The following is a 24,415-nucleotide window of genomic DNA, read 5'->3' as shown; positions in this document are numbered from 1 at the left end:
AAACTCCAGACAGGACCAGCTCCATGTGCCCAGGCACTGGTTGTCCTCTAAGCGATAGAAGTTTTTCATCCCTTTATCTAGCTTTGTTAAGGTAGGTTTATGTCTATGTTTTATCATACTGTATTAATGTTTCATTTCTGCCTAAATTGCCTTCACCTTATTGGTGTGTTTGATGGTCTAATGTTGGAGAGAGGAAGACAGAATAACTGAGCTATAAAAGCCCAGACTTTAAAGGAGACTTCTGTACAAGAAAAGCAAAAAACGAGGCAGTGCAGAATCAGTTTCCCCCACCCAACCCTGTTACCTGCAGATACACTGCCTATTCTAAAGGCAAGACTTTTAAATACTGACATGCAAAGCGCAGTAATTTTCACTGTGGTCCCTCTCATATCACTTACACGTGTCTGGGACAGGGTGATGGACAGCCTTCGCAATCTTCACAGTGTGGAAGCTGATAGCCTGGTTTACATTGGCATGTGTTGCACAGACATTCCCCACGGCCACTGCAGACGGTCTCATTGATGTTCAAGCAACCATCTGTTGAAGTTTCACATTGGCAGGCGCTGCCGCCAAAGCCAGGATTGCATTTGCATTTCCCACAATCACACCGTCCTCGTACTAGAAAGAGAAGGTGGAAAGTTCAGGACAGAACGCATTCCCCGTATTTGCAATTCTGTTGGAAAACCCAAGTTTGCCAGTAAGTACAATTTAATTGCACTCTATTCTGCAAAGTCACATTCCATAGTAAAAAGCCATCTTGGTATCACCTGCAAAACACTGAAATTACCTTTCATGAAAGAATAGGCTGCCATTGTAAAATGATGCAAGTGTTTTAGAAGTCTTAGAAGAAAAACTAATATGTAATATTCACACCTGGATGATGGTAAGCCATTATATGAAACAAAGGCAGATTGATAGCAGCTTGGCTAGCTTCCAAATTATTGTGCTATTCAAACAACTCTTCCTAAGAATAACAGAATCACAAAATTGTTGACTTGGAGGAGCCCAAAGGATCATCTAATCCAATCTCCTGCAATGCAGGTATCTCAACTCAACCTCTGCTTAAAAAGCTCTAAGGAAAGAGAGTTCACCACCTTCCAAGAGAGCCTCTTCCACTATCCCACAGCTCTTACCCCCACCTTACGTCAGAAAGCTCTTCCTAATGTTTTGTCAGAATCTCCTTTCTTGTTTGAATCTATTGGTTCAGATCCTACCCTCCGGAGCAGCAGAGAACAAACTTGCTCCATCTTCCGTGTGACAGCCCTCTCAGTCTCCTCTTTTCCAGGCTAAGCAGACCCAGCTCAACAACTTTGCCCCAAAAACTTTTGTGTCCGGATTTTCACCTTTTGAAATATGGCAACAGTATCTTCTGCACATGTTTCAGCTTGCCAACACCCTCCTTAAATTGTAGCGCCCAGAACTGGACACAGGATTCCAGGCAGAAGAGAGTGCTACTATGACTTCCCTTGATCTGGACACTAGACTTCAGTTGATGCAGCCTAGAATTAGCTTTTTTTGCTGCTGCATCACACTGTTGACTCATGTTAAGCTTGTGGTCCACTAAGACCCCTAAATACTGTGTGCCCTTTAAGAGCTTGTAGTAGAAAATGTAGCTTGCTGGAACTCTGGCAACAGGAAGCTGGGAGAAGTAAGGCAAAGGAGTCAAGGATATTTCCACGTCCCGCAGTCGTCAGCTACTCACTTTCTCCGCCACAAAGTTGACCATTGTGAATCTCACAGTTCATGTTGTCACACTCGCAAAAAGAACCATAGATCTTCTTTTTGGATGCTTCATCGGTGTGGCAAACACACTGCCCACACACACAGTCGCCCAGGCCGGAGCAGGTGACGGAGGCATTGTCCTTGCGGCAACTCTTCTCCAGTTCCTTGCTGGATTTGCCTCCAGTTTGACAATCACAATTCTTTCCAATAAAGCCAGGAAAACAGCTGACATGAGAGAATAAATGTTCAGAATAGGAAAGGCTTACTAAACAATACTTGTTTGTGTTGGAGGGTTGATTTGCCTGAACTCGCACAGATTTATTGGTTTATTGTAATTATAACCCACATTTTCCCATTACAGAACCCACGGCAGCATATTCCCAGAAGGTCACCCATCCAGGCACAGACCAGACCTGAACAATGGTCTGACAGGCCAAATGTGGAGACCTGGGGGCTCTGTCAGCCCTCACCCTAGTCCATTACCCAGAGTGGCTTGAGAATTTGGCAGGAAAAAAGTCTCAAGGTCTTTTTCCCAATTGTCCTCATGCCAAATTCTCAAATTCTCCTTTTCATTTTAGGAAAAATTATACTCAAGCAGTCTGCACATTCTGTGACAACAGATGTTGTTCCCAGACTGCATAAAACTGCAGGTGCAGATGTGGGACATGCATAAGCAATTATTCAGATGGTGATCATGGCTAACCTTTCCCAGTAGGACTGGCATATCCCCTTGTGATTTGGTGAAGTGGTTTGATTACCTGCAGATTCCACAATCTACTTTCCCATGTCCACTGCAGTCAGAGCTACTTGATATTTCCTCATCACATTCGCAGTTGCATCGACCGCGCATGTGCACATCAAGGGAGTCTGTGAAACCGAGAGCCCGGATGGTAACCGTTTGGTTGTCAATGCATTTGGTTGCTGTAACTTTCACCTGGAAAGTAATCTGTAAGAAAACAAAGAACTCCATTAAATATTCTCCATTAAATTTAAAAACCACTAGGAAAGCACGAAGGAGTGCATTTATAAATAAAGGACTGAGCATGCTAACAGTCAGAAGGACGTAAGTGCCAAAAAAGACACTGTTCTTCTGCAAGTAGAATTGCAATGGACCTTCCATGTGTTTGGGCAGTACGCCTCACGTGGTTCCACCCAAACCAGTGAGTGTAAAGTTGCCATGTGGACAGGAAAGGGAAAACTCACCCTCCCTCTTTTCTTGTGGGCATGTAAACACACGGCCATTAAGTGTGGTTGCTGCCTTCTGCAGACACTCCTCCTCCTAAAATACAGTTTGCTTTATATTTTTTATTTATGTATGTTGTTTTCAGAGATTTCTATTCATTTATATTACTTAAAGTAGTGTAACCTGTTTTTCTGTGATTGATATGATTGTGATGGTTCACAACAACTTATTGTTTATACCCTGCCTATCTGATTGGGTTGCCCCAGCCACTCTGGGCAACTTCCAATATATATAAAATCATAATAAAATATCAAACATTTTAAAAAGCTTCCCTATACAGGGCTGCCTTCTGATGTCTTCTAAAAGTCAGATAGTTATTTATCTCCTTGACATCTGATGGGAGGGTGTTCCACAGGGTGGGTGCCACCACCGAGAAGGCCCTCTGCCTGGTTCCCTGTAACTTCACTTCTCATAGTGAGGGAGCCACCAGAAAGCCCTCGGAGCTGGACCTCAGTGTCCGGGCTGAACGATGGGGGTGGAGACGCTCCTTCAGGGATACAGGGCCAAGGCCATTTAAAGGTCAGCATCAACACTTTGAATTGTGCTTGGAAATGTGCTGGGAGCCAATGTAACTCTACATAACGAAATAAAGCCTACCGTATTTTTCGCCCTATAGGACGCACTTTTTCCCCTCCAAGAATGAAGGGGAAATCTGTGTGCGACCTATGGGGCGAATACAGGCTTTCGCTTTTTGCTCTCCAGGCTTCAGGAAGCTATCAGCAAGCCTGGGGAGCCCGTGGGAGTTCCCGCAGGTCTTCCTAGGCTGCGGATAGCAGCCTGCCACCCGGCGCGTGGGAGGCTGCAGATAGCAGCCTGCCACCCGGCGCGTGGGGCGCCCTTAAGCAGAGCGCCCCTCGCGCCGGGCAGACATCCGCAGCGTCAGGAGCCCTGCAGGCTTTCCCGCAGGGCTCCCCACGCTGCGGATAGCAGCCTGCCGCCCGGCGCGCAGGGCACTCTGAAGCAGAGCGCCTCACATGCTGGGCAGACATCGGCCAGCCCCACAAGCTCAGGGGACAGCAGGGAGGTGCAGCGCTGCCATACCGCTGTTCCCCAACCTGGTTTTGGGGGGGGGGGGAAATAAAGGGAAATTTTTTCCCCTTTATTTCCCCCCAAAAAAACTAGGTGCGTCCTATGGGACGGAGCGTCCTATGGGACGAAAAATACGGTACATATTGCTTAAAGTAACAGGCTTAACCCAGCTGCAACTTTTAAGGGGTTTGGGAAAGGAGAATAAGTGGAGACCCTTCTCACAAGCAGCGGTATTGGAAGAAATGCACACTGCTCTTTTCTCTCAACATACAGAGCAGCAGCAATCAGAACAGCTTTAGACAGAAACAGAAAAGTCTTCTCCTACCTGATCATTTATCTTCACGTTGTCACATTCCCCTCTTGGTTTATCCTTGGTGTGTATTTGGTTAGGGCAGAAGGAATCATACGTGATTTTGATGAAGTTTGGCAAAGGGCCATGGTCCAAAATAATTTTGGAAGACAAACTCTGCAAGGAAATGAGAATAAGGAAGAGGTGAGAATAGGAGCCCAAGTCTCCAGCAAGGGAGAAAAATATGAGAATTAATTGTAACTTCCATTCCCACTGCCTCAGTTCTTCTGTTGGAAACGATGAGCCTTGAGAGAAGGGAGCCAGGGCCAATATCTCTAATGGTTATGCACTTTCTTTATTGAACTGTCAGGTCAACACAGTGATGCTTAAGTGAACATGTTGAAGCAGAGGCAGGCAGAGGCAGAGGCAGGGGTTTTCCTGCAATACAGTGGTGCCTCGCAAGACGAAATTAATTCGTTCTGCAAGTCTCTTCGTCTTGCGGTTTTTTCGTCTTGCGATGCACGGTTTCCCATAGGAATGCATTGAAAATCAATTAATGCGTTCCTAGGGAAACCGCCTTCAGACCAGGTCCGGGGACAGACTGTCCCCGGACCTCTTCTGAAGGCTGGGGGGGGGGGGGACAAGGGCTTTTCTTCCCACCCCCAGCATTTTAAAAAACCCTGGGACAGCGGAGGACTTCTCCGCTGTCCGGGCGATCTTAAAATGCTGGCGGGCGGCATTTTAAAATCGCCCCGGGACAGCGGAGGACTTCTCCGCTGTCCGGGGCGATTTAAAAGCCCCTGGGAAGGCAGGCAGGGGGGACAAAGACTTTCGCCCCCCGCCCGCCTTCAGAAGGTGTTCCCGCCCCCCCCCCCCCGCCCGGCTTCGCAGCAGCGCTATGAAGCCCGGCGGCTGGGGCAGGTGTTCCCGCCCCCCACCCGGCTTCGCAGCAGCGCTACGAAGCCCGACGGCTGGGGCAGGTGTTCCCGCCCCCCACACGGCTTCGCAGCAGCGCTACGAAGCCCGGCGGCTGGGGCAGGTGTTCCCGCCCCCCCACCCCGCTTCGGAGCAGCGTTCCGAAGCGGGGTGGCTGGGGCAGGTGTTCCCGCCCCCCGCCCGGCTTTGCAGCAGTGCTACGAAGCCCGGCGGCTGGGGCAAGTGTTCCCGCCCCCCCCACCCCGCTTCGGAGCAGCGCTACGAAACCCGGCGGCTGGGGCAGGTGTTCCCGCCCCCCCACCCCGCTTCGGAGCACCGGGAGAAGCGATCTCCCCGCAGCCCCTTGCTTCAAAAGAGGTCCGGGGGCAGACCTCTTTTGAAGCAAGGGGCGGTGGGGAGAAGCGATCTCCCCGCCGCCCCTTGCTTCAAAAGAGAAGACCCGCTGTCCCCGGGGCAAGCTTCGTTTTGCGAAGCAAGCCCATAGGGAAATTCGTCTTGCGAGGCAACTCGAAAACGAAAAAACCTTTCGTTTTGCGAGTTTTTAGTCTCGCGAGGCGTTCGTCTTGCGGGGTACCACTGTATAGGCTTGAGAAGAATTTCCCAAGGGACAAAAGGACATAGCCTGCTGACAAGCTAAAAAACCTTTGCTACTGGGTGTGTACTGGCTAGATGTAACCAAGAGAAGATAACAATATTTGGCCTGTGTGTCACTTCCAATGTGCCACAGAAAAGCTGATTAGTGCCTTTAAGAAGCTCAAGCAAGGAAAAGAAAATGTGTTACTGGGAAAGGAAATTTAGGATTGGTTCAACCAAGGAAATTACAGTGGGATGCAGGTCAAGTAGTGTTAAGCTTTGAGAAAGTGAATTTGATCACTTGTTCATGCTAATTAAGACCCTGCCCTTATAAACAGGCAACTCACAAAAATATGGTTTACAGCGAAGAAAGAAAGACAGCATTTGCAGCTGCTCAAATGACCTTCTCCTGTTTCTGGTTTAATAGAAGGAAAGCATGTCAATTGTTGACCATTTTCTCCCTCAGCTCCTATTATAGCTGCTTTTTCTTTGGTTTCATTCCTTTTTTAGGGTTTGTGAGCACTTTAATCAGGGAAGCTTTATACAGGGGAGATGGAGAAAGGAAGGGGGAAAGGTGGAGCAGCTATCCCCTGAAAACTGATTTGGAAATCTGAACCAAATCTGCATAATTGTGAGAAAGGTACACAAACATGCTTCATGTAAACAAAGTGCAAAGCCTGGCTGGCTTAAATATATATTGTAAAGGATTAAAATGATAATATCAGTAACACTTACATCATAGGCACGCTGGATGAGTTGGATGATATTATTTGAGTCTTCCTGCAGCTCTCCCACAGCAGATTTGGGAATCATTTCACTGAGTTTCTATCAACAAAGAACAAATGAATTGAAAGCATTGTCTCACTCTATTAAATAGAATGCCTACCAGATTATAATGCAGTAGCAAAGCAGTAAATATCCGTTGTCCTAATTGTTCCATGTATATTGCTCAAATTATAGACTTGGGCATTTATTTATTTTATTTTATTTATACCCCGCCCTCCCCAGCCAATACCGGGCTCAGGGCGACTAACATCAGGTATAAAAACAATTGATTAAAATACAACTTAAAAACAAGATTAAAATACTACTTAAAATGCAGCCTCGTTTCTTCTTCTTCTTCTTCTTCTTCTTCTTATTATTATTATTATTATTATTTCTAATAATAATAATCTAATAATTATTTTCTCCACAGCCATTGTTTACTTAACCTTCTTTACTGCTGGTAGTTTTACTTACCCGATAGGTATCAACCATTTTACTGGTAACAGCAAAAATGGGCTGGATATTGTTTTCTTCAAGTTTTTGAACCAACTGACCAACAGATGGATAGTCCTATGTAACAAAGGAAACAGTATTTAGGGCTCTCTCTCCAAGTTAGTGAAGATCCTGGTGGGATCTTGCCGGCTAGATCTGGCCTGAAAAGAATCCCTCTGGCTCCGCCCCTTCAGTCTGGCCCCTCCCTCCCGGGTTCCTAAGGGCAGGGCCACTGGCGTAGTTAAAGCAGAGAGACGGCCAGTCAACTGTAGTCTGACCTTCCGTTCTCACGGCAGACAAGCCGCACACACCAACTCACTGGTGCTCCATCCCCCAGAGAAACAGAGCAGCGCTCTCAACATGTGCTCAGTCCTGTGCAGCAGAGATTATGAGAGAGGGCACTGATGAAAACAGAAGCAAAGGTGTTCCCTGGCACCAGAGGAAGGTGGCTCTCTATAGGAAACAAAGGTATCCCCATCGCAATCGATGGCTCAGCTTCCCAAGGTCTGGCCTTGGATGCCACAAGCACACATACCAGGTTAACAAACAGCTTGGTTTACAGATCTATTGAACCTTTAAAACAAAAAACATGGACCCCTTGTCTTTCTGCCTAAGAAAAGAGTTCTTAGAAAATTAAGAGGACTTTTCCTAATATAGCAGTTGTATGGGTTGCCCAGTCGGCTCCAGTCTAAAATCGTAAATCCAGTAAGGTAAAGGTAAAGGGCAGGTACTTTATAAAGTGTGCTGCCTACTCTGAGTACTTACATATTCATTGCTCCTTTTATACATATTTTCCTCCAGGTGGCATTTCCCATCATAAGGAGTTAAGATGGCTCCAAGTTTACCATCCCCAGCAAAATGGAAGCCATCATCAGTCGTATACACCAGTAAGCGTGTTACATTTTTCCAACCAATCTTATCCTGGATTTAAAAAGCAAGCAGATTAAAAAAGCAAACCACACTGGGTGAAAGATTCGGGCTTTGCAGCGGCTTGGACTAGATGACCCTTGTGGCCCCTTCCAACTCTGCAATTCTAAGATTCTATGATTCTACATAAAATCAGAGCTGAACGGGACACAGTGTCTGTCCAGATCTCCGTCCTAAGACAGGATAACCTATGTATACACTAAAATGGTTTTAATAGGTTTATATATCCACCCGTACATTTTGCACCTTTATGACCAGTTTGTTCTCCTGTCATTATTTTATGGGACATTTTAATAATGCTGCCACAAAACAACCACTGTATAATTAATTAACCCATTGTTTCTTGTATTTTGGAGACTAATCAATCTTTATTTTTAGGAAGGTTTGTACAGGCAGATTGTTTTTATCTTCTGTGCTGTTGTTTTATCTCATTTGTCGTGAGTTTATTTTATTACTCTATTTCATTTTTAATATTTCTCTTATTTATTGTAATATTTTAATTTAAATTGTAACAATACAACAATAATAAAGACCCTGCCTAGCATCTCTCTAGGCCTTCAGCACTGAGCCTAAATACAACGTTAAAAGCAACAGCATATCTTGACAACATTATGATTATCGGGGGGGAACTGTCTTCGACTTTGGACAGGAATCCATGGTCCCCCAAATTCAACTTCCTCACTCCCCAAGAGCACTTTGTCATGGTGCCTGTTCCCATATGGCAATCTTACCCCACAAACAGCGGCTTGCATCATGGCGTCGAGTCCTCCCTCTGGTGCGTCAAGATTCCCGGATATATCCTGCTTGCCGACTTCTTCTTTAAACTTCTCTACCCTGTCTGTGAGGCTGAGCACATGCCTGAAAGCAAATGGTGGCTGACATTTGGTCTCCTTGCTTGGACAAGGGTTCTGCAGCTTCTCTGGGTGGGTGTTAACAAAGGGCAACACAGTCTTGTCCACAAAGGCGCCAAACCCTAAGGGAACACAAGGGAAGTGCCACTGAAAAGAAGGGTCCAAAATGGTTATCGTCACCGAAGATATATAGAGAGGGAAGGACTCTAAACCACTGAGGGGGATAGTGCAGTCAATATACCCTGCAATTGTTTAAAATAAAGTTAAATAGAGGAATACAAGTGGAAAGAGCTGGGGTTACAAAAGGGGTATCATTTGACAACTGAATACAACAGAAGAAATATTAATTCTATTCTTCTCTGACCTTAAAATCTCCAACCCCCCTGAAAGAGCTAGATCTTTTTCTTTACATGCTGCCTGACACCCAAATGAGAATAAATGCCATATTTTTACTTCCTATTGTATCTTTCCTTCAAGAAAGGGCTCATCCGTAGTTCCACTTGTTTCTTGCCTTAAAAGCACTGATCTGAGCAGTTTCCCGCTTGCCCCACGCTTTCAAAGCATGGGTCTGAGTGCTATTGTGTTTGACCTGCTGCTTCCCCCAGGGAAAACTGCTTTTTGCCAATGAATCAGAACAAACAGTTGTTTCCAAATTTCTTTTAATTTCCTCTTGAAGCTTCCTGAGTGCCTTTCTGCCTGGGGGGGCTGCCAGAGGGCTGTCTTTCTGGGTTCCCTGGCGGGGTGGATCATGACTTGGAAGCGGAGGAAAACCCATCCTGCAGAAACCACACAGCAGCCTCTATGGACAACTAGATCCAGAAACACATCCCTTTCTGAATTATCTTCGGAATAAAATAATTTACAACTTAAGTGAGTTTCTTTGTCTGCCACTGAGAGCTTTTATTAGGTGAGTCACCTACTTTTTACCACTTAGAAAGGAGGAAGCTGCTGAGTGAAGAATGAAGGCAAAAGGCTTGATTTATGCTCTGAGATAACAAAAGTTTAAACGAACAAAGGAGTTTCTGTGCTATGTTGAAGTGCATTATTTTATTATTAAGCGGAATTGTTATTATTATTATATTATGACAAAAATGTGCATAAGAATATAAAATCTACTTTGCCAGCTGATACTTCCTCTATGGCAGGGGTCTGCAACCTTTAAGACAAAAAGAGCCACTTGGACCCGTTTCCGAAGGGAAAAAAAACTGGGAGCCGCAAAACCATTGCGACATTTAAAACAAATATATCTCTGGTGCCGCGATCTGACAGCGGGTGGGAAGGTGACGTCGGGACGGTGCATGACTAACGCACGCACCGCCCCCATGCGACGTCACAGCCAGTACAACGCCTGCCACAGTGGGGAGTGTTGGGGCACACAATGCGCCTCCTCCCCTCGCTAGTATCTGCCCCGGAGCCGCAGCAAAGGTGTAAAAGAGCCACATGCGGCTCCGGAGCCGCGGGTTGCAGACCCCTGCTCTATGGGAATGGTTGTTTTTTTCCATATTAAATGAGCCAAGCTTACTAGTACTGCTGTCAAAACAAGATATCTAGAGGAGCTGTGCTGCTGCTGAAGTTTCTACAGGAACAGTTATAATAAACATTTTATTATTTATACTCCACCACCCCCCATAAAGAGACAGGTGTGCTAACATTCTTAAAAAGCAAAGTAGAAAACAGAGGGGGTGGGATTAAAACTGTCCCAACACAGCATGTTGAGTACCAGGAAAAGGGCAGCAGAGGAAACAAAAGGCATCTTTAGATACCCAGCAGATGGTGGTAGAACAAACAATATCTCTTGAATTAGAGATTAATGAAATCAAAAATGATTTGGGCACTTTGGATTATGGAATAGACAAAATATGGGAAAACTAGAAGGAACAGTTAATAAAATAAAAGAGTCTTATACGCAAACATCTGGAGAAATGAGGCAAATAAATGAAACGAAGCAATTAAGGGTAGATCTACACACAGGCAAAAAATGCTATAATTAAGTCAGAAATCATATTGTTATAACAAAAAAACTATTGAAAAGCACGTATGAAATTTTCCTGCTCTCTGACGCCATCTGGTGTTGCATGTTTATAATGCATTCAAATAATTGCTTCTTTACTAATATAGCTGAGTCCTAAATCATGTTTCATTTTGCCTATTATCTTCCATCCACGGTGTGAAGTAGCAGCAGAAGTTCCATGCCCAGCCTCATTGACAGGGCCTTCAGTGCAAAAATAATTTCACTAAATCTCAGGAAATCTGTATTTGATATGGAAGAGTTGTGACTTCCGGGTTGGCGCCATCGCCGAATGGCGGACTCCCTCCGAGCTCCGGAGGGAGCCTGCTCGGCAGGGGTTGGGTCTTCCCGCTCCGGCGACGCGGGGACCCTCAAAAACCATGGGCGCTGAAACCCATGGACATGGTGACTCGGCTGGCACCTTTTAAGCCCCCCCTCGACCCGCGAAGGAGCCTTTTTAAAGGCTACGGAACGGGTGACAGGGGGGGGGGGGTGCTTTGAGTACTCCGCTTCCCCTGCCGAGCGAAGCCGCATGCCATTCGACGGAGAGCGCTGACTTCTTCCATTGGAAATTCGGACTCAAAGTAGAACCCGTGAGTAATTGGAACTTGGATTAAAAAGGACAAAATTTATAAAAAATTTGGAACGAGCGGGGAGGGCGTAAAAAGGAAGTCAGCCCCCCCCCCTGTTGTAGAGGAGTTAAAGCAAAGGACTTAACATCTAAGATCGAGTGCAACCCTATTTTGAAAAAGTTATCAAATTTCGCGACGGAAAATTATAAGACTGAGCTGGAGGAGAATAGTGGAAGTGAATTAAAAAGCAACCCCCCCACGGAACCTGGGAGCGTTTTAGCTAGAGCGCCCGGAGAAGACAAGGAGAGGTTTTGACAGCTGTCAAAGAGCTGTCAAAGCAGAAGAATAAAAAAGAACTTTGTTGCAAGGACTTTACCGGTTACATTTGTTATAATTTGGATTTAGAATGTTTAAAACAAGGAATACTAAGTTACTATGACTGCTGGTTGTGATTTGGAAGGGAACTGAGTTATTGCAAGTCACCTAGAGGAGCTGAGGGATATTACAAGTTGTCAGCACTGAATTTGAACAGAACTCTTTATCTCCTGGGAAACTGCAGAAATGGAACATTATTTTGGCTACAGAGGCTTACACATGTAAAGCAGACAATGGACTTATCTACCGAAGAATGGAAGGGATTTGGCATCATGTTTGGTTCCTGAATAACAGAGCCTTTGCAGAGGAATATAGAGACTTTTTGAATTGGAACATCTGTGCAGGAAAATAGGAAAAGAAAAGGAGGGGAAAAAGAGGAGACAGATCAACAAGAACAACAAGAACAATCGACAACTGGATAAAGCTGGAAGCGGGAACATTTGGAACATCCAGAAAAAGTATAAAGAAGTAAAACTGGAGTTTTCACTCCCAAGTATAAAAAAGTCTGGATGGGAAAAATGGGCCCTTTTGAGATAGACTCCTTCCAAGATTGGATATACAAAATTAAAAATGACTGGTAAAGGACTATGGCTTAAAAAAAAAAAAAAAATGTGGGAGCCACTGGAAGACATCAGATTCGAGAAATATTGGGGACGCAACCGGGGAAAGGGGGAGGGAAATTTGGAATCCAAAGGGTGTAAAACTACATTTTATTTTATTATATTTTAATCTATTATGTATATTAAAGGGGAGAACGCGTGGAAGGGATTAAGTCGATTTTAGGAGGTGAGCTAATATTTTTAAATTGGGATAATGACACTAAGTTTAAAATTTGGGATAAGAAATTGCTGAACTTATTTGTAAGAATTGGAATGCAAGAGGGGGAGGGGAGGGGAAGTCCTGCAAAGATGATATGGAAAATAAGACTTTAAATTGGGATGTTTTGTTTTTGATATTGTTATAATTGGAAATGCCTAATAAATATTATTTTTTTAAAAAAAATGATATGGAAGAGTTGTGCTCCGTGTAGTTGTGCTCTTTTGAATTAAAACAATCCTGGATGCTAATTTTGTTAGTACCAGGAGACAAATGGATTAATGAGAAATGTACGCACCTATTCGAGCATGTTTGGTAATACTTTTGAGAGCATTCAGCAGGTCTCCTCCTAGCTTCTTCACATTTTCCAGATCATCATTCATAGAGTATGAGAGGTCCATCAAATAGTAAAGATCTATAGGGTAGTCCTCCCCACGGCGGAATGTCACATTAAAAACAGCAGGCAGATCTGTTAGCAAAAGGGGAAAGAATGAGCATTTGCCCCAATCCTACCACTCTCTAAATCTGAGAGCATCCTCTATGGTGGGGGGGGGGGGGAGCCTCTGGCCTGAGGGCCTTAATTAGGATCCCAAGGCAGTTTTGGTCAAGCCATGCCCACCTGCATATACATACAGATATAGGCAACTCCCCATTTGCACGGAGGTTGCATTCTGGGTCATTGTGCATGTCAGTGGTTGCATGTAAGCTTGTTCCATTCCTGCCCCTGCGAGATCAAATGGGGGAGGGGTTTCATGCACTGTGGGCAGCACCTAACAGGCACCAACACTCAGCCGACTGTTGAGGCTTCTGTGCACAGCGCAATGCAAGCCCTGAAGATCATCAAGACTTGCATAGTGCTGTGAACACATGCCCTGATGATAAGCCCTGATGATAAGGTCATCAATGGGGCGGGGGTGGGGGTGTTTGTGCCCAGTGCCATGCAAAAAGGGTCACCTGATATCATTATGCTGCCAGATGATTGACAGGTGGTGGTGTCTGGTAAGTACTGTTGGTTTGGGGGGATTTTTACTATTTTTTCAAGAGTTTCCAGAGGTTTTGAGGGTGTTTGCAGGCTTTTCCAATGGTGCTGATTGCACTTAAATGTGTGGTGTGATTGCACTTAAGTGTGGTGTGATTGCACTTAAATGCATGGTGTGACTGCACTTAAATGTGGTGTGATTGCACTTAAATGCATGGTGGCTTGGAACACAGCCCCTGCATAAATGGGGAGTTGCCTGTTGGGTAAACTCTCCAAGGTATAGCATGATGGGGTGCAATGTTCTACAGGATACGTAGTACTTTCAGTGGCTTTTGTAACTGAAAGAGCCCCTGAAAAAACTAGCCCTCTCATCCTGTCACTCAGGATGACAGATATTTTGGGGAGGGGGTCCTCTCTGCTGTCTCTCCTTCCATCAGTCCTGCGTTCTGCCTATTCAACAAGGTGAAATGCGATATTGAGGGCTGGCAGGTGGGGAAGGGGATTTCCTCTGAGCACTTATCTTCTGAGGCAGAGTTTGGGAGACACACTTCCCATTTTGAGTTGGGTCTTTGGAACCACCTAGGGCTCATTTCCAAGTCAGGCTCAGATAATCTCTCACAACATCCATACTTAGAAATGAACAAGGTGTGGCTTGATATTTGATGTTTATTTCTGCATACTGTTTTTTGTTCTTTCAAGCTTTAATAAAAATTCAAATACGAGGAAGAAAACTGAAAAAGAAGTGAACAAGGTGCATGTGTATAACAACACGGGTGACATATATTTCTCTGGATGTTCAGCATCTACATCTTACCTCAGCTTATTTGTTTCAGACACTTTATAACTAGTTCTTCAGCCAAAGGCTCCCAAAGAAGCATTATAGAATTTAAACAATCAAATCCAACACTCTCAAAACCAGGCATAATGTACTTCCCCACCTTCCCAGAATTCGAGAACTATTTATATACCTGTACAAAGGAATTCACACCTGTTCTTTGCCCTGTCACTATAATCATCCCATTCATCCACTTTACATTTCTTTGTCTAATAATTACTCAGAGTAGTACCTTGTCTTAGCTGCAGGTGCACATTCTCAGGCTGGATTTGCTTTATCTGACTTGGTGGTGGACCTGGCTGGGCAAAGCTTTCTGGAAAAATTATGTCATCCCCACATCCCCTCTGCCGGAGTTGTTCCCTGGTGTCACAGCGACTGGAATCTTGTTCTCCTACTTTTGTGAAATCCTGTATTTCATAAAAATAAAAAAGAATAAATGGTCAGTATGTTTCAGAAATAAGTCTGATACATTTTGGACAACACAGGAAGAACAATAGCTCCAAAAACATGCTTTGCCTGCAGAACTTCCAATGTCCAGTGTCTCTAGTTAAAAGAATATCCAGCTACAGGGCTGAGAATACCTTTGCCTGAGGTGGTGGGCATTTATAACTAGTTTTTCAGCCAAAGGCAGATGTCAGAATAGAATTCAGGAGCTTAAAATATTACTCTTCTAAAGGATTGTATACTGGGAAGGCATTCATGGGACTTCCATATGGCAGTCTGTTGTGGAATTGGACCAGCATTGCTCATGCTTACAAGTTTTTTGTCATAGTATTCATGTATGATGTTATTAAAATACTAGTCTGTACTAGTCTGTACTTTTCTTACATTTCAACCATATTTCCCCTTGTCATGGAAAAGACAATAAGGGGACTTTCAGGGAGGAAAGATGGCGGACTGGACTTTTATTGTCAACATACAGTGGTACCTCCGTTTACAAACTTAATTCATTCCAGAAGCCCGTTCTTACACCAAAAGCGTTCTTAAACTGAGGTGCACTTTCCCCAATGAGGCCTCCCACCGCCGGTGCCCTTCCACCGGTCGGCTTCTGTTCGTCTTCCGGGGCAAAGTTTGCTAGCCGGAACACCCACTTCCAGTTTTGCATAATATCTGCTCTTGTGCACTACTTTTGGGTGTTCCCAGGTACGGAAATACATGCCTGCCTGGCCAGATAGGGGGAGGATGGATGGGAGAGGGACAAAATGAAGAAGAATCCCCAGAGCACAAGCTGCATCCATTCGTGTCGACAGCAAGTGCCTGAAGAGCAACTAATTCCTATAATGGAGGAGGCTAACAGGGCCATCACCTGAGGGACCTGTGTGTGATATCAAGCCTCCATTTTGAAATAGACTCAGGAAACTCCCTTCTCAGATTTGACCCATGACCTGTGGCTAAAAGATCAAAGTGATAGGAACCACGAATTGTGAAGTTACCTACAATCAATGCCACTTCTCATTATTTGCTTTCAATTTTTATTTGAACATTATTAATTTAACCCACCTAATCTGCAAGTTTCAAGCACAGATCTAAGAGACCTAAGTTTTGTTGTGTTAGTTTTGAATCTGGGTTTAAGTTTATTGTGGTTTTGTGTGGTTTTATTATTTTTATTTTTGTTGCACCATGTTGAGAGAAATCCTAACTGGCTGCTGCTGGCTTCCATCCTCCTTATAGCAAAGTCAATGCTGTCCAGTCAATCTCTTGGGCCACATTTTGGCATTGCACAGGGCGCCACTGAAATTTGAAACCTATGGGTCTGCCCCCGAAGAGGGAAAGGGGTGCCATGAAGCTGGAGATCTAGAAGAGCAGAGCATTCACCATTTTGAAAACAGCAGATTCGGTTTATTATTTTTAGGACAGTGACGGTGGGCCTGCCCAGAAAGCAAAACTTGAAATGGGCATCCACTATCCAAAACAGAAAAAGTTTCTTTATACCAAAAGGTATCATTCAGAGTGAAAAGGTTCAGAGGAAAAAGTATTTGACGGAACATAATAATATGCGTGAAAAACAAGAGATGGAAAACTTACCCGCTTCTTACACCAGGCACATCCTGGGCCAGACTGGATGCAGTCCTGACAGGTTTTCACATTGTATTTGGTGCACTCAAGAGACAGCACTTAGGAAGAACAGGGCAGGTGGAATTAACATGAGGAAAAACTACACATAATATGAAGCTAAAACTTACCGCAAATTGAGTACATGGCTAACTATGTAGAAGGTTGATATATGAATATGCCAATGCAATATTAAAACAGAGACAAAAACAATCTCAAGACTCTACTTCAATATTAATTGTTGAGAAGGGGCTGCATTATCTGGCACTTAAGTTGCAAACCTATCAACAGCCTGGATTCAGAAGGACACGCAGGGCTTGTCCACACTTTGCTTGTCCCACACCTACAAAGCTTGCACCCAAGAGCTTTTCTGCTTGTCCTGTGCTTTCTAGGCCTGAGTGGGTTTTCCTTTGCCTCACTGCTTTCCCCAGGAAAACCTGCTCTTTACTGCTGAATTGGAGCAAACAGTGGTTGGCATCCATCTCTCTGGAGTGCACCTCCAGGGGTGAAGTCAAACCACTGCATTAGCAGCACTGAGGTAAACCCCCCCCCCCCCCCGGGCACAAGCCTGGGCAGGGTGAATGGAGGTCCTGGGCTGCCCAGACGACTCCTGTGGAAAGGAGACTGTCTCCATCAGCTGCTGGCTGGCCAAAATAGTTGTGTGGCGTTCTGGTTGATGTTTGCTCCAGTTCATCTGTAAAGAGCAGGCTTATCTGAAGGAAAGCGAAGGGACAAGCGGATGAGTCCTCCCTGTGTGGAATATGCCTGTTGGAAGGGTTTCACAGTTATTTTATTATTAAGATTACTTATATCATGCATCTTCAACCACACAGGCCCACAAAGTTGAGGTGAATATGATACAATATAATATAATATTAAAATAACCCATAAAAAGTTTTACATCAACCTCAGCAAAATCACAAACAGGTTAAGAGCGAGGCAACACAGCAAAGCTTGTGTGTGTGTGTGTGAGAGAGAGAGAGAGAGAGAGACAGAGAGGTATATATATTATATATCTACCCCCCCCCCCCCGCAAAGATGCAGAGTGCTGAAATATGTTTTGATTGTATTGTCCCCTCTCAATGGCCCATGTTTTAGCAATATGGTGTGGTAGAGAGCACCTATTGGTAAAATGAACATGTGATCCTGTAGCTCAGATAAGGGCCTCTTGCACAGGAAAACACCACCGATTTGGAATACCGATCAACAAGATTTCCCACTGAAGACAGGATAATGGGCCCAATCCAACAGAAAGCTGAGCCTACTTAAGCCCACTTAGTTCAAGGCCCTTACAGGCTTAGCTCTACAAGGAGACAGTGGTCATTACACCACTACAAATGCAGATAATGCTGATCTAGCACTACTTCCATCTAATAGCGGCAGGTACCTGATGTCAGAATCAGCAGTCCAGCGCCAGACAGCAGAAGGAAGCGTTCGTGAAGCATCTCCTGTGAAATTGAAATAATATACCATGAAATGACTACACTAAAAGACTATAAGGTGACTTTGTTTGTTTGTTGACATTATATTCTGCATTTCTTCCTGAAAGAGCCCAGGGCAGCAAACCTATCCTACAATCTTTTTTAATTAAAAAAAAAATACCAATCAAAAATACTGTAGTTAAAACAATCTAAATATAATTACAGTTTAAAACATCTCAAAGCATTTACAGTTAAAAACATTACTCCCTCCAATAATCTCAGGCTTTCCATCCAGCAAATGCGGGAATAAACAAGTTAACAAGGATGGCAAAAGTTGCACCTGGGGGGGGGGGATTCCACATATGGGGAGCCACCACTGAAAAGGCCCCGGTGGCAGCACAACTACCCAGACCTCACCTGTTGATGCCATGGACCAAGACGGTTGAGACTTGATTGGTATGGAGTTGCAGAGTTAAACATCTTACGAAGGATGCACACAATTTGTGAAGCTCAGTTACAGATGTGATATTTTGGGGTAGAATAGGAAATTTGGGGAGAAAGCAGAAGTATATGCAGCATTTGCTTACAAGTGCACTGACTAACTTAAAATGAAATTTAATTCTGGTATCTCACAACATCGCAGCAAATCATCCTTAAATATCTGCACTGCCTGCCTCACTCCCACCAGGACCAACTGACACCAACTGCCCTGGGGAAAGAGGTATTGCTATGGCAATGCTGCAATCATTGATTAACTGACGTGTAAGGAAAATTTTGTTTTGCTATGAAACACAGTAGACTCAGTTACCAGTTTATACTAAGTTTTGGGTCTTTGGAGATGAGTCCAGTATGTATCTGAGAGTGGTTGGACTTTCTGAGGGGAATTACATGGGGAGAAAGCTCAGTCAGAAGAGCATGTGACTCTTAATCTCAAGGTTGTAGGTTCAAGCCCCACATTGGGCAAAGGATTCCTGCAATTCTACAATTCTATGAGTATTTAAAATGTATTTAAATATTAAAAACACTAAATGGGTTTTAAAATAACACTATTTCTTTCCGTAAGCTTTTCCAATAACCAGTTGTTATAGTAATGACTGGGATGTTATAGATGTTTGACAGTGGAAGAGACTCCTTGGGAGCTGGTGGGCTCTCCTTCCTTGGAGATTGGTTGGATAACAGTCATGGATGCCTTGGTTGTGATTCCTGCATTGCAGGGGGTTGGACTAGACCCTTGATGTCCCCTCCAACTCTACAATTCTATGATATCAAGAAAAGTATCACCCTCATTATGAAGAAGTGAAGTGCAACACCCTTACTCACACGTACCCAGGACTGCAACATATTCCCTGTGTAGGCAGATGATAGGCACAAAAAGAAGAACGCTTTTCATCTTACTTTCTGTTTGGCTTCCAAAAATGGTGAGGGACGCTCTCCTTTCCACCAGTACAGCATCATCATAATCCAATAGTGGATGAAACTGGAGTATCAAGTTTCAGACTTGATTGGAGCCTAAGACTGCAGCCCTGTACCCATATATGCAAGAGGAAGCCCCAATGACCTCAACAGGATTCCACTCTACAATATTAAAACAGCTGCAGAGCGATTCAAGGCAGCATTTTCCAGGTAATACCCCCAGGAAACCACTTGAATGACTGGATTCAAAAACATGGCTGGATGAAGGCAAAGCAGCACAATTGGTAGCAGTCAATTTGGTCTGCTTCCAACACTCTGCAGGCTAAAAATATTAGAGGCAAACTAGTCAGGTTTCCCAATTTGCTTGCACAAAGCTTACTGGGAAGTTAGATGATATCCTGGCTTTAATGAACATTTAATAAACAACTATCTGACTTTTAGAAGACATCTGAAGGCTGCTCTGTTTAGGGAAGTTTTAAAAATATTTTTAATATTTTGTTGAAAGCTGCCCAGAGTGGCTAGAGAAACCCAGCCGGATGGATGGGGTATTCTTATTAATAATAATAAGGCAGTTTTATGACAATGAGCACAGATCCTGCATTCATCCTACTTTGCATGCAGGGTGCTCACATGTCTACCCATTAGTCATTTATTCACCCCACACTTTCAACACAACTCCCTGTCACTTTTCAAACCACAAAAGATGCCTTAATCCACTTTCAGTGCAGAAAATTAAAGTTCCGTTGTACTTCTGAATCCCTCTGACAAAGCAGTGAGTCTGGAGTCATTTACACTTTGGGAAGCAGCTAGCGCAGTGGTTAAAAGAGTGAGCTATATGAGTCAGGCTCAAATCTCCCCTTATCTCTCAGGATCAGCCCCACCCATCCGCCATGTGGGCAAGTCGACTTGCCTACTTTACAGAGGTACTTGTAAAGATCCCAACAAGAGTGTGAAATGTCAGCCTTTGCAGAGATGAGAATCAAAGAAGAGGCAGGCAGTCTCCTTCATGTGCTTTTTCCACCTCAGTCACAGCACATATAGGAGGGTCCTTTTCAGCCCAGCAGCCTGCAGATGAACACGACTATTTTCAAAGGCAAAGTTAGAGAAATTTGTGTGATTTTAAGGGTCTGGTCAGCTATCTCCTTTTGCTTTTTTGAACAGTGATTAAAATTTTGTAAATGGTAGCATAAATTCCACTCTTCTGGGACATATAGCTGTGTTCCCTCTCTACTGTGCCACTTTTTCAAGAAAATCTAATTTGCTTGCATTCACTCAAACAGCAGTTTGAGGCAATACCATTCTTCTACCCACCTGCAAAGGGAGTCTATAAATCATTTGGGCTTGCTATGCATTAGGTGGCTGAATCAGTGACATCACTGATGTTAACTCCCTCCTTCCATGCTTGCATACATTCTTTGGTATTTTTCAAAGGTTTATTCATTTTTAGTTATTTTCAGCCCCACTGACCACATTTTAAAAGTGTTGAATATGAACAAAGCTACCACCTTCCCTGCAGCAATGTCTCACCATTACAGAACATTTTATTAAGGGTTGCCATATTTTGAAAAGCAAAAAATAAGACACAATGATGGCTCTCATTTTAAATACCCCTACTATAGGCCATAGAAGCTGTGATATTGTAGCACCCTGCTTGTGGTTAACGCTTAGCTGGAATGAAATATTCAACGCAGCAATAGAGAAATTAAAATAATAATTTATTTGTCAGACAAATAAATGAGAGGCACAGTGGTATATGGTTACCAAGCTCTGGCCTGGCCTCCTGCCATTATGGCCAGCACTTATATTCCCTTAATCCAGCCCCCTTTGCTCCTCCTTGGCTGCATCTGTCCAATCAGCCTGGTTGGATTTCCTATTGGCTGCCTGCTATATCCAATCACAAAAGATACACCCACATCCTCCTGTCCTTATATGGAGCACAAAGAGCTATATATTGTTACATCTATAAATGACAAATAAGTAGTAATATATCTTACATGTGTCTCAACAAGGATTATTAATTACCAGCTCACCTCTTGCCCTCTTCGCCCTATTGCCTTCTAAAACAAATGGTTAATCTTAAATTTTTATCTTAAACATATGTCAAGGATCTTGAGTTTCACATCAACATTGAAAGATCTCCTTCATTTGAGAGTTTCTAAACAAATGTCTGACAGCCATATATCAGGACTGCTTGGATGGCTGCTTGGATGGCGTCTTCTTGTCTGACAGGGGGCTGGGCTCAATGGCCCCTGTGGTCTATTCCAACTCTAGGACTCTATGAAATAAGAATCTAACATCTAAATTTGTTACTTTCTAAATCCTTTGCATAGTTACATTTAAGCCAATATATTTAAGCTAATATATTTCATACATTATCATAGGTAACCTTTTAAAAGAATAAAGCTTCTCAAAATAGAAAGGAAGGAACTCAGTAAAAAACAGGTTTTAAAAGGAACCCCTTCAGTTTACCCCCCCTTCAGCCATCTGCTCTCCTCTTTAGCTGTTCCCAATATTTATTACCCTTAAACTCTCTCAGTTTAAGAAAGAAAACAGCTTTAAAAAAGACTTCCCAAAAATGCTTTCTTTCTGCCAGCCAGATGCTTCTCCATTTGGTCTTTAACCTTGGAAAGAAGATCTAGCTCATTTTACTGGGAGGCACATTGGTATAATTTTACTATTTACTCATTCCTAATTATATTTATCTCTGCCTTTGTTATCTTCTGTAACATGTAGGATCAGTGTCCGTTCTCAGCCTGTAATTTCAGCTTTTACGACTTTGAGAATTGTTTTCTGCTATCAATCAAGGGGCCCCTTGTCTAGGAAGAAAACACTGTCAGTGTTTTCTTAAGCAGCTAGCCTTCTTGCCTGGCGTGAAACTTTTAAAAATCTAAGCCCTCTTTAATATACAAGCCTTGATCAAACATTAATAAAATGCAGGCTTATGCCTGATGCCTCATTCCCCCCTTTCAAGCTCAAGGACCTTCGTCCCAAGTGTCCTTGATAGCTTGACCTTCATCATATTCCTGAGGTAAAGCTCTGTATAGGGCCATGATATGAGGTAGAGTTTCATTTGAAACCATCTTGCTAATTGTACTTCTAAAACATGAAATGATACATGGCATCATACATAAAACCATTACCACTACTGTCAAGAAAAACAAGCAAGACAATAGTATCCCTTTGAGTCCTGTGACATTAGGTAACCAATTGGTGAGCCATCCCATATCCCATCCTTCCCATGTTTGTACTGGGACATGTGCTATATTCTCCATCTTTGTAGCCAACACACGGATTGCCTCACCATTATCAGAAATGTTAAAGCAACAGGCATTCCCTGTCAAGTTCAAGACTCCACATAGGCCTCCCTGCTTGGCAAGTACATAATCCATTCCCATTTTCAGCTGCAAAATGGCGGCTCTACTTTCATCCAACTGTTGTGCAATAAGTCTCAAACTCTGGGCCGTTGCATTGGTTACAAGTTCCACTACTGCTTGCAATCGAATTATTCTGTTTAGATTATAGATAGGATCCCGTGCCCCTTGTATGAGCTCACCAGGATTCCAGGAGGCAGGATCATAATAGGCTATAATGCGCTCTGGTGGCCAATCATCAGTACCGCTCCAACTTTGGGTACTTCCTCCTGCTATATGAGAAATATCAGCGTTTCTTCGTGTACGCTTGGCCAAATTAGTAGGCATAATCCACATTGGTGGTAATACCCATCCCAGGAAACAAGTCCCACTCCATTTGGAAGGGAGTTTCTTGTATGCCCATTCTCCACATATCCACCACAACCATCGGGTCTGAGGTTTTTGGTACGTGGAGTACAGAAGGCGAAATATCAAAAGAGGTAGAGAGTTCACAGTGCAGTATGTTAGATTGCCTTTTTCTGTCACAGTTATGTTCCATACCACTTTCCATGCATGAATAAAAGGAGGTGCACAGGGCAAGGTATTCCGAGTTCGATAGGTAGTACCGTGTGCCCAGGTATGACTATTCTTAAAATAATCCCAAGTATAGTGACAATGAGAAGAGCCTATCATGATAGAATCAGCTGCATCTGATGATTTATGTACACAGAATTCCCCTTGTACAGGTATAACTCGTAATGGTTTAGTTGAGTTCCATCCGTGGAAATTCTGTAATTCTGTTTGGTGTGGTATTTCGCTTACCATACCAATGGCATCTAATGGTATCGGTAATAAGGGCATACCTCCCTCTGAATCATCTGGCCCAAGAGAGCAAACAAGGCAATTGGTCCTATTTGCAACATTGGCTACCATTTCAGCTAAACCTACCCACATATTGTGGTCATGGCGGAATCCATATTTAGTCAATTTGGTCAGATTCAAGGACCCTTCCCCTTCCCAAGGGATCAGGATTAATAATAGAATCATGTTGATGTCTAGCATATGCATTCCTTCCACAGAAGAGTACCTTATTGTGATAGCAAATAAATATTAGTCCCAATATAATTCCCCCAGTGACAGAAATGGGGAACCACCAAGACCAAAACATATATCCCGAGGATCCCCAATGAGTAATATCTCTGATAATTGTTCCACAAGGGGGGGCCAGTCAATTAATTGTATAAGAGAATCTTCCCGTTCACAGTCGCTGGTTCAGACGCTCCTCAAGCTTCAGGCGTGCGCAGGTCAGCCAGCTTCCAGGTTGTGGCTGCAGCAGGCCGGTCGTCTAATGTTGCCCGTGACCTAGCCCGTTCCCGGTAGGGCTAGATACAGGGGTTTTTGGAGAGAGTCAGTTTTAAAGGATTAGAGGGGTCACCTTTGCACGTCCAACTGCCTTCGGACTTCTTCAAACGAGAGTGATGAATCCAGGGGGTCACCTCAGCTACCTTCACCGCTGTTGGAGTAGAGAGCAAGACGGTGTAAGGTCCACGCCACTTAGGTGCGAGTGGATCACGTTTCCACTCTTTCACCCATACGCTATCGCCAGCCTGGAACTGATGAATCGGCTCGGCAATGCTGCACGGCGTGCGCTCGAGGACCCACCTGTTAAGAGAAACAAAAACACGGGAGAGAGATTGCACTTGTCCCTGTGTCACATGGTCTCCTAGTTGTTTAAGGTCAGCTGGAATATCCTGAACAAAGGAGGGC

At 43.9% G+C, this 24,415-nt stretch overlaps 1 protein-coding gene across 2 annotated transcripts in view; it reads right to left on the bottom strand.

Annotated features, from left to right (window-relative positions):
* The window catches only part of ITGB2 (integrin subunit beta 2), a 48,866-nt gene that overhangs the window by 5,337 nt on the left and 19,114 nt on the right, over positions 1–24,415 (bottom strand). Inside the window, exons 1-13 of one of the 2 annotated variants that reach the window (XM_077918871.1) lie at positions 19,281–19,381; positions 17,852–17,912; positions 16,438–16,526; positions 14,645–14,819; positions 12,897–13,067; positions 8,708–8,949; positions 7,815–7,970; positions 7,032–7,127; positions 6,528–6,617; positions 4,320–4,460; positions 2,481–2,668; positions 1,703–1,947; positions 399–618 (exon numbers count right to left, since the gene is read on the bottom strand). In XM_077918871.1, the coding sequence (XP_077774997.1) occupies positions 399–618; positions 1,703–1,947; positions 2,481–2,668; positions 4,320–4,460; positions 6,528–6,617; positions 7,032–7,127; positions 7,815–7,970; positions 8,708–8,949; positions 12,897–13,067; positions 14,645–14,819; positions 16,438–16,526; positions 17,852–17,912; positions 19,281–19,343 (1,937 nt within the window). In that variant the 5' untranslated portion in view covers positions 19,344–19,381. Of the gene's footprint in view, positions 1–398; positions 619–1,702; positions 1,948–2,480; positions 2,669–4,319; positions 4,461–6,527; positions 6,618–7,031; positions 7,128–7,814; positions 7,971–8,707; positions 8,950–12,896; positions 13,068–14,644; positions 14,820–16,437; positions 16,527–17,851; positions 17,913–19,280; positions 19,382–24,415 lie in introns of those variants that run through there. The other variant, XM_077918876.1, reaches the window with a different exon arrangement.

Source organism: Podarcis muralis, chromosome 1 (genome assembly GCF_964188315.1).
Source record: "Podarcis muralis chromosome 1, rPodMur119.hap1.1, whole genome shotgun sequence".
NCBI lineage: Eukaryota > Metazoa > Chordata > Lepidosauria > Squamata > Lacertidae > Podarcis > Podarcis muralis.
This window is presented reverse-complemented; position numbering and strand designations above follow the sequence as displayed.